Source organism: Solanum lycopersicum, chromosome 4, assembly GCF_036512215.1.
Source record: "Solanum lycopersicum chromosome 4, SLM_r2.1".
Lineage (NCBI taxonomy): Eukaryota > Viridiplantae > Streptophyta > Magnoliopsida > Solanales > Solanaceae > Solanum > Solanum lycopersicum.
In genome coordinates this window covers 3100643-3112055 of record NC_090803.1, presented here as the reverse complement: position 1 = coordinate 3112055, position 11413 = coordinate 3100643, and the positions used below count along the sequence as shown (strand labels likewise).

General features: G+C 27.8%; 1 protein-coding gene and 1 long non-coding RNA gene across 2 annotated transcripts; both read left to right on the top strand.

The window, feature by feature from the left end:
• The first annotated feature begins 3332 nt into the window (after positions 1 to 3332).
• Positions 3333 to 3773, top strand: LOC101244570 (putative UPF0481 protein At3g02645). The gene has a single exon (XM_019213266.3). The coding sequence runs from the start codon at positions 3333 to 3335 to the stop codon at positions 3771 to 3773; it is 441 nt and encodes a 146-aa protein (XP_019068811.2).
• Positions 3774 to 4791: 1018 nt separating this feature from the next.
• On the top strand, positions 4792 to 7234 carry LOC138347854 (uncharacterized). Its single transcript, XR_011220399.1, has 2 exons — positions 4792 to 4889; positions 6901 to 7234. It is a non-coding gene; the product is annotated as an uncharacterized lncRNA (long non-coding RNA).
• Positions 7235 to 11413: the final 4179 nt, after the last annotated feature.

The following is an 11413-nucleotide window of genomic DNA, read 5'->3' as shown; positions in this document are numbered from 1 at the left end:
CCTATTACATAGGGCCAATTGTATTAACTTCTCTTTTAAGACAGTTACCTTATCTTACTTCTTTTTGTAATCTCATGTTGAGGTGTAAAGGCAGGATTTGTAAGCCATTTGTGCTGACTTTATGTGGAACACACCATACATGCATGACAAATGATTTTTAAATTTTTATATTTTTTGAAATTTTTTAACTGATTTTCTTCTTGACCATCTTTTGCTTTTGAAAAATCATGAGAGAAATGTCAAGCTTTTTTAGAAGGTAATTTAAGAACAAAAAGTGATAGTTATTTCTTACTTATTTTTAAGTATTTATCATATATTATTATAAGCATGAACCTCAAAACATATAAGTTGAATTACCATTTTATCCCTACATTTAATGAAAAGGCTATAAAATATTTAATTAAATTCATCTTATATAATTAATTAAACATTTTTATCTTTAAATAAAGAAAATACTTCTTTAATAATTTGTGTAAAAAAAGATGTAAACATATGTTTAAATAAATGTTAAGTATCATATTGACTACCATACAATAAATGTTTTAACAGTTTCAAAATTGGTTCTTCATATTCTTTTATGTGTATTAGTACATATGTTGAATACTTATAGTCATACGTTTTAACTTTAAAGAATAACAACAAATTTGGATTTTAATAGTTTTGGAAATCTAACCATTTCTAAAGAATAAAATATAAAGTGTCCTTTCACTTCTTTAATAAAGAGATTTAATGATATTTTAATGATCTTTTTCTAACTTGACTTTTGAGTTTTTATATATCTTGGCTATAAATATCACTGTGTGCTTCACTAATTTTCCGATCTGTAAATTATGTCATGATATTGTCTTAGTTTTGATGATAGCTACTTCTCTTCATTTATTGTATCTTAATATTTATTTGATAATTTTATTGTAGATTAACTAAGATCTGCTAAGATTTCTCTATTATGTGTTCAAGTGAAATTTTTATTTTGTGTTATTATATTAGAAATGAAGATATTATACATTTGTTGATGTTCATAATAATATACTTGTTACTTTCACCTTTCATCCATGAAATGGGTTAATGACATATTCATGACAATCCTTTGAGTCCCTCAATTATATCCTATGGAAGAGATTTTGAATAATTGGAAGAGAATAAAGAAAGTTGTCATCTCTTTTTTTTTCACATTGTTACTACTTTTTTCTTTCACATTGTTAATTTTAGCTTCATTTTATAATTTTTTTGTTGATTCTTTAGAGGTGTTCTTTTATTTACCATTAAAAGTTTTCTATTTTCTTTCCTATTTGATAAATAAATAACTACAAATAAAATATTATTGTACACAATAAGACTTTGAGTTTTATGATTTAAGTCTTTGCATGGTTGATAATTGTTCTTGCTTTGATAACCACATAAGTTGTATAGCTTTTAAAGTACTTTTTCTTGATTTACTATTTTATTTTACAAACTTTATAGTAAAAATAGAATTATTAGTTTTATTAAAAGTGTGAAGCAACAAAGTTAAGGTTAGATTACTAGAATTATCCTATAAATTTGTATAGAGTATAACACTCTTTGAAATTATAAAATTTGAAGAAATTGAAGGGTTACTTAATAATTAAATACACTTAATTTAATATATTGACCATATTCATCTACTAAAAGTCTCTAGCTACAGGTGAAATATGCAAAGATGTTTGAGACTTTGAGTCCTATCCTTCATTTTCTTTCATTTAATTCATTTTAATTCTATTATGAAGTTTAAGTTCAAATTGTCCAATTTAATTAATTACTTTTCTCTTAGCTAAGTTAAACCGTCTTTACAAGAAAAACGTACATATATCTTCCATTACAAAAGAAAGACTTTTTAGATTTTCTTGAAAAGAAAATTTGAAAGTTTTCTTATAAATGTGAGTTTTCTTATATAATGGTATGCCTTCTATTTTTTGCCTAATATTTTCTTAAAAATATGTGAAAGTTTTCTATATATTTTTCTTAATTACTTATTTTAATTTGTAATTATTTTTTTGTTGATCTATTTTTATTCTATCAGCAAATTACTAAATCAAAATGTACGCACCATTTAACATATAATTATTTTTATTTCACAATATTTGTGGTTTCTTTATCTTTAATATCAAAGAGTTCATACAAACACATCGTTACAATAACTTCATGCAGTTTAGCTTGGGGAACACGTGCAACGCACGTGTCTGAAACTAGTAATTATATAAATAGAAATCACTGTCCTCCACACTGCAATTTTTACATTTTGTTTTGTTATGATTATTTTCGTGTAATTACAGATAGGCGAAGGGAAGAAAGTAGTGTTATCTATAAATCAAAGAAATGATGAAATACCTATGGATTTGGACAACAATACATGCATCAAATCTGCAATCATATTCAAAGTAAATGTGGGGCTAAGGAAATCAAATTGTTGTACCTAATGTTGAAAGTTGCATCAATGAATTGGAGAGAATAAAAAATGTAGCACTAAAGTGCTATAACTACGACCTTGACACTGATATTGTTGATAATTTTTTAGAACTATTGTTATTTGATGGTTGTTTTGTGATTGAATTTATTCGAGAGGACTATAAAGAAGAGGAAAAACAAGACGACGTCATCAAATTGGCGTGGATGAAGAATTAAGTACGTAGAGACATGTTGTTACTAGAAAACCAACTCCCTTTCTTTGTGCTTGTCAGACTTTATCACATGACAAAACACGAATTCTAGCACGCAAATCAAATGTTGCAACATAAGTTTTTGGAGTTAATACCTCATATGGTCACTCAACTATGCACTCTTCTCTCAGAAAGTCACTCAACTTTCAATTTTCACTCAAAAGTCACTCAACTATGCACTTCTTTCTCAAAAAGTCACTCAACTTTGAATTTAACTCAAAAGTCACTCAACTATTCACTCTTTCCTCAAAAATCTCATGACCTATGAACTCATGTGGATTGTTGCATCAATGAGTTGGAGGTGGAAGCAAGGAATTGTTACGATGATATAGAAGACCTCAATATTGGAACCCGCAAACTTTGCGAGATGTTATTACTTGATGGTTGTTTTGTGGTTGAGTTTATTCGAGAGCGTTTTGAGATAGGCCCAAGACAAGAAGACGAAATCATCAAAAGTGACATTGGTTGCATATATAATCAAATACTCCGAGATTTGATGTTACTAGAAAACCAATTTCCTTTCTTTGTCCTCGACAAGCTTCATGAGAAGACAAAGCAAGATGATGAACTCCCATTGGCAATATCAAACATTTACTTCATGCAGTACACATACTTTCATGTTATGGGAACCCCACGAAAACATCAAAAGACGACACAATGTGGGAAAAGGCCATGCCAAATGCAACTGAGCTTTCTGAAGCTGGAGTTAGGTTTTCAAATCATAAAAATAGTAATAAAAATTTGTTTGATATTAAGTTTGAGGATGGATTGATGACAATCCCTTGGTTTAAAGTCGCAGATGAAACAGAATCCTTCCTGCGAAATCTCATTGCTTACGAACAACAATCATCTGAAGTACAACCTAAATATTTCAGTGACTTTGCACTTTTCATGGATCACCTTATCGACTCAGACAAAGATGTCAATTTACTTCGCAAGAAAGGAATCATAGAACACCTGATGGGAGAGGACAAAGAAGTGGCTAGCCTCTTCAACAAACTCGGAAACGGGGTTATTGTTTATCCCAACTTCTATTTCAAACAAGTATTCACAAATGTAGTTAAACATTGTGATGAAAATCCATGGAACAGAAGGTGAACAAGTTTAAAGCACAATTATTTTAGTAGTCCTTGGGTAGGAGCTTCAACTCTGACAGTCATTATACTCCTCATACTCACAACTATACAGACTGTTCTTGCTATCGTAAGTATAATTAAGTAAGTAGTAATTCTAGTATGTTTACTCCATTCAAGTAATTTTCTTATGAGTTTTTCAATACTTGTCAGATGTGTGTTTGTTTTTCTTAATGTCTTCTTACTTGTTAATTTTTTATTATATCGTGCTTTCACATACAAAAAATAAAAATAATTGGATAAATAGTATTAACTTTGTAATACAATTGGCTTTAACTTCAATAAGGTATTTCCGGATATCATACCAATTACCAAACCAAAGTTTATTTTAAAGGTTACCGAATTATCTAATCAAAATTTAAAAAATTTGATGGATGATACCTATTTTTAACTCAAATCTAAATTTGAAAACCCCAAGTCGAATATTGAATGCCACCCCTAAAGGCAAGTATAGTGAAACGGAGCACATTGTCAATTCTTGGATCGGATTCTTAACTAGGAAAATCAACTGCTCAAAATGGTTTCTTCTCTCCAATCTAAGAAAATATATCGTAGATAGTTCTTTTCAAAATAATCCACTTATCCTATTAAAATTTAGATACATACGCCTATAGTCATCATCCCCACTACCCTCACATCCTTAACCCACATGCCGATCTTAATTGTGCTTGCTTTGATTTTATACAAATATTATTTTCAAATATTACATTGAACTTATTTATCAAACATTAAAAATAAATAAGAATCTTACATATTTTCATATAAAATAGCAAATCTTCCATCATACTGAACACACCCTAAACACTTACCAAATTTTAGAATAAATAGTGGCTTGAACACACACTCAAAGTGTTATTCTATGATACTTAAAACTTTATTTATTCCATTATACTTTTCTCAAAATGCACACAATTTCATGTTAGTAATATAGGCAGGTTTGCAATTAATCTATATATAGTATACCCATATACAATTTAATATTCACCATCTCTCATATTCCTTCACTTTCATAAAAGTTGAGCAGAGAAAAAGAATTTAAAAAGAAACTCAAGTACAATTCAACTAGTCCATTTTGAATCAGGTAATTTTTAAATGTCGTATACTTACTAGTATGGTCACACTCTTACCTGCTAATATTCTACCTTAATTTATGTCCTACACATCTTTCTATCAGTACATTTTAATTTAAAAAAATACATTAAAAATTAACTAAATCGCAAATAATAAAATATTTCAAATTTCAAATTTTTGATTTTTTTTAATTCCATGCCTTCAAGATATGTATACAGAATAAATAAATAAGTTTTCATGAATCTACCTGAATTCATTTGCAAATCATGGTAATCTTTTCACGGAGATTATTGAAAACAATAAAGATAATATGAATAAGTGGTCATTGGTAAACACCATTTATGGGTTGATATGTTGACACAAAAGAAGAAACAGCCAAACTAAATTGGTAATTTTCTGCATTTTCTCGTTCTTTGCTAAAATAATATCAATTTATTATAGCTAAAACGTTACCCATAGTAATGTTTCTTTAGAATTCTAGTGATTTTTACATATATATATATATATATATATATATATATATTATTTATTAAGTCTATAGTCTACTCCGTAGAATATCAACTAAATTTTCCTATGTTCACAAAAAGAGGATGAATTCTCAAATCTCAACCTTGAGTCTATGAATGATCCTTTAATTTGCCTTTGCCTTTGCCTCCAACGTTATTACAAGTAACGTAATTATCTAGAAAACGTGTCTCAGAGTGACGAATTATAGAACCTTATTAATAATAACATTTTATATTTATTTTACTCTGTCAGACCTTTATCTTTTTGTCATTGAATTCTATTGAATGAAATAAAGCCAAAACATTATTAAGAAATATTTTTCTTCTAATTTTGTAAAATTTAAACAACTCTCAACTATATAAATTAATTTTTTTTATTTCATTAACTCATTTTTCTTTTGGCAATTAACAATATAATCTTTTGCTATATAAGTGCATGAATTTCAAGAGATTATAGAATTTTTTAGACTATTTCCTTTCATATAATCGTGGTTTTACAATTATTGGGTTCTTTTTATTTGAGTCCGGTTTGGAGGGGTAATTTTTTAAAGTCACGTGATATTTTTAAAATTAAAAATTAATAATATATATTTTTTAATTCATTCTATTTACAGGGTAAATATGCATCATTTACACTATGTTTGGATCATTGTTATCTATTGTATTGTATTGTGTTGGTACTATACCTACAATGTTTGTTTTGATTGTTACTTAAAATGTATTGTACTGTATTGTTAAATTTCGTTGTTACGTAACAATGAAATCCCTATTTTATGGAACAACCAATTTGGTGTGTTCCCGTTGTTACTTAATTTCTTTTTTCAGTTATATCTTTACATCATATTTTAAAATACTATTTTACCCTCACCTTAATTATTTAAATCTAGTCAAACCTCTTACCCTAGAATAATTAAGGACAATTAAGTAAATTTATAAATTACAATACAGTACGATATAATCAAACCAAACAATTAAAATGTTACTAAACAACAAATAAATAATATAATCTAGTCAAACATTGTATCTACCATACAATACAGTATATTTGAGTTCAATACAATACATACACTATTAAACGGTAACAATGATCTAAACAAAATGGTAAAGGGCATGTTTGGCAACACTTTAACTTTAACTTTCCACATGACATGTTTAAGACCACAAGATTAAAGGGCATTTTGGTACATTTGACATAACTTCAATTTAGAACCACAAGATTAAAAAGTTTTCTTTCTTTTTTTAAACTCTGTTCCAAGTCAAACTAGGACATTCTTTTTGAAACGAAAGAAGTATGTAAATTTCCTAATAAGTTATAACTAATCCATACATTACTCATACAGCATAACTTTAATATGCTACCAAACAACCCCTTTAAGGTATACAATACACATTATTCTTTTAAAATTTTTTTGCAATTAAGTGTCTAATACTCCCTCAATTTTCCATTAATGTATTACTTTGGATAATAACAATAATAGTCATGGTATCTAATTACAAAGAATGTGTCTTTTGTAGGATTTATCGTTCAAGAAAAAGGGATGGAACACTCCATTGAAATTAATGTGTCTACCCTCACATCCTTAACCCACATGCCGATCTTAATTGTGGTTGCTTTGATTTTATACAAATATTATTTTCAAATATTACATTTAACTTATTTATCAAACATTAAAAATAAATAAGAATCTTACATATTTTCATAAAAATAATAGCAAATCTTCCATCATACTGAACACACCCTAAACACTTACCAAATTTAAGAATAAATAGTGGCTTGAACACACACTCAAAGTGTTATTCTATGATATGTTTTCTTAAATATAATGTCTATATACACTTTATTCTATTATACTTAAAACTTTATTTATTCTCTTATACATTACTCAAAATGCACACAATTTCATGTAAGTAATATAAGTAGGTTCGCAATTAATCTATATATAGTAAGCCCATATACAATTTGATATTCATCATCTCTCATATTCCTTCACCTTCATAACAATTGAGCGGAGCAAAATAATTTAAGAAGAAACTCAAGTGCAATCCAACTAGTCCATTTTGAATCAGGTAATTTTTAAATGTCTTATATAACATCCTATCCAATACACTATAACAAATAAAAAAAATTTGTGAGAATATTAATTATAATTTCTATTATATTATATTTAATGGTAATAATATAATATGGATATTTAATAACCAACATTATAGATAAATTTGATTAAGTAGTAATTGTCTCAATCGTACGTAAAGTTCCATCTCCTAAAAAAAATACTAGTATGCTACTTATATTGATTACGAGGTATTTTATTAATTCGAGTAGTAAGTTGTAAGATATTAGATATCTTTATTTTAATATAGGGGGAAAAATCTGATATATCCCTCAACTTTGTCATTTAGAGCTAATATACGCCTTGTTATGAAAGTGGCCCATATATATCCCTACTTGTAAATAAATGGCTCACATATACCCTTTTCCTCTAACGGAAATGAAAAAAATATTAATTTTAATCTAATTTTTTATTAATTTTTTCTAAAAATATAATCCCATATGAGTAATTTAATCCTCGTCAAACATATTTTTTTTGATTTTTTTTTGTTTCAATGACTAATTTATAATTATTATTTTGATAATCAAATTTATTTATGTTTCACTAATATTCTTGTAAAACTTATTGTAGATGATCAGTTTTTTTCTTCGAATACGAAATTAAATTACAATACACACAAAAAAATAGTTTAATTTTTTATTCTTTAAATTAAGGAATGAAAGAAAAAAACAAAATAAGAATAAGAAATTCAAATAATTATGATATAAGAAGTCAAAAAATAATTTATGTATTAAAAAAATTAAAATATACCTTGAACTTTGATAGAAGAATCATATGTACCATAAATATTTTTTTAAAAAAAATTAGAAGTAATAAATATAAATTTAAAACTAATTTTTTAACTTCCGTTAAATGAAGGATATATGTGAGTCATTTTCTAACGGCAGGGCTATATGTGAGCCATTTTGTAACGGCAGGGGTATATGTGAGCCGTTTATATAACGGTAAGGGCATATATGTGCCACTTTTATAACGAGGGGTATATCAGCTCCAAATGACAAAGTTGAGAGGTATATCAGACCCTATTCCCTTTTATGTATGTATTAATATGTAAAGATTAGCTATTCTGCATAAGTTATTCTATTCTATCTTGCATAAAATAATACATAGATTCTCTCATATCTTATAATACATATATATCATATACGAGTTTCTAAGTTGTCAATCAAATGTCATATTAATATCTACCTACCAATTAACACCATATAAATTATAGAATAATTAATAAGTGAATAACTTTTTTCTTATAAATTGATATTATTACCTCTTTGGTTTGGCTGTTTCTTCTTTTGTATTTATTCAACTCTTGCTTCTCCCGGATTTTTCATTGCTATGAAGTACTTATTATGTATAGAGAAAAAAAAGAGAGAGATTGATAAATACTGTTAATTGTAGGGTAGGGGGTGTCAATGTTAGGTTCGATCGATTATTTTATAAAATTTATCCAAAGGTATAGTATCATCTTCAACTTCATCATCTCATTATTTTTTTGGGTGGTATTCACAATTTCTTCTATGTTCTGGACCTCTTAACATGTTTCACTGTCACTCGGATAATCCAACAGGTTATTGACATCCATTTTATTTTGGTAACCGAGACCATTAATCAATGACCTCAAGTTCATTAGTGAGGTTTTCACAAGTAGGTTCATTATAATTCTCTGAGATTACATCCCCTGAACGAATTTTACATTGTCGAAAAACTATTTGTGATTATCTCTTGCTGAACATTTTTTGTCCAAACAGGGATTGCAAAATTGACAACATCCAAAATATTAATCTTTAGTGGATTAGTTTGTTCCACTACATAGTCTTCTAATATTCTACAATGAAATATCTTGAAAACTCTTATTATCCCAACATCACAAGAATGAAATTAGTAAGATACAATAATTTGATATATTCGTTGTATTTATGTATCACATTTTTTAATGTGAAATCAATAAATTAAATATGATACATAAACTTGTAAGATACAATGATTTTGATATATTCAAAATTAACCTTCATTAAAACTTAAATCATTCTTTAAATTAATATATATATATTATCGATTACATAATATCTCTATAATATAATAAAATGTCATGATCCAACTATATTAATTTATATAGATTTTACCGTAGTAAAAAGGACTACATTTTCTTTGTTGCTGTTAATAAAAGTCGTAGGACTATTCTTGTAATTTCTTATTCTTCGACTTCTAGCTATTGCTATTTATGATTTCGTGTAGTTCAATTATAATATTATTTTGTTGTAGTACTGTTATGCTATACTATTTTTTTTATAAAAAAAACTATCTATTGCTTTTTGTACTTAATTTTATTACGTCTTTTCTGAATTGTTTTTATCTTGAGCCGAAGATCTATCGAGAATAACCTCTTCATATCACATAATACCAAGTATACTTTCGTAGAATAATTTTAAAAACTCTCTAGACACTTTTACAATTTAAAAAGTATGAATCAAATAATATAATCGGAGGTAACAATAAATATTCATCCCACTATTTTACCGTAATGTAAAATGGAGTTAAACAAAGATAGAAAAATTGAAACGTATGGGCTCAAGAATTAGGTTTACTAAAATTAAGTATCTATTTAATAAGAGATTTAGTATCGTGGCTTTTCGATATTTAATATTTTATATTTTTATTGGGTGTGTTTGGTAAGAAGGAAAATGTTTTTCGTTGAAATTTTTTTCTTAAAAAACATGTTGATTTCTAACTTATTTTCTCATGTTTGGTTGGTGAGTGAAAAAATATTTCCTATTATTTGATTAATGAATGAAAATATTTTTTTCTCCAGAATTTATCTTTTATTTTATGAATAGAGAGTAGAAAATCTCTTTAGGAAAATAATTTCTAACATAAAAATCAACCCCACCCCAACGACCGATTCGAGACTGGTCCCCATGACCGATTCGGGATCCGACCTTAATCCCCAAATTAGGAGACCCTAACTCCTAATCCAAAACATGGTATTCGAATTGAGACCTGACCCTGACCCTGACATCTGATCCAAGACTTGACTTCAACTCTCGATTCGAGACTCGATCCCAACCTCGACACCCGAACCAACACAAGACCCCAACGATCTATTCAAATTCCAACTCTAAGACCTAAACCTAACTTTTGCCCGAGACCTAACATTCAAAAAATGACCCCACCCCGACACTTGCATCGACATTCGATATGGGACCTAGCCCCGACTCCCAATCTAGAACTCAACTTTCGAACGGGGACGGCGGGACCCAACTCGACTTCCGACCCAAGATTCAACTTCCAAATTGAGATTCGACCCTGACTATCAAATCGGGACTCGGGTCCACCCTGACTAGGAACCTGACTTCCGAATCGGGATTTAAATTTCTTATTTTAAAAAAAATAATTCTTTTTTGGCGGTGGGGTGGTAAGGAGTTGAGATAGGAGTGGAATAAAAATAACAGAAATAGTTAAAATTTGAAATATTTGTAAAAAAACAAACTGGGTGGACCGGTGGGGGTAAAAATCAGAAATTTTTAAAATTTGAGGTTTTTCAATCTTTTTACGTTGGGGGTTGAGGCTAGTTTAGAGGTAGGCATTAATAAAATGAAATTATTTTTTAAAAAAAAAATTAAAATTTTTAAATTTTAACTTGGAGAAGAGTTTAATTATTTACTTTATTTTTAAAGGTAAGTTATTTTTTAAAATTTTAAAAAAAAAGTTTGAATTGAAAAATATTTTCCAAATATTTAATCCAACCGAATATATCACTCAAACACACCTGTTCTTGGCCGACGACTCAAGTCAATGACTAAATATTTTCCACTATATTTAACTTTTGAGTACGAAAGTTAGGTCTAAAATTAATATCACAAAGATAAGGTAGTTGAGAAGGTTCTTTAATACCACAACAAAAAGTACAAACATATTATTTA

Excerpts from the sequence above, each read along its gene's own strand:
- LOC101244570 (XM_019213266.3), top strand. The coding sequence starts at position 3,333 with ATGTGGGAAAAGGCCATGCCAAATGCAACTGAGCTTTCTGAAGCTGGA.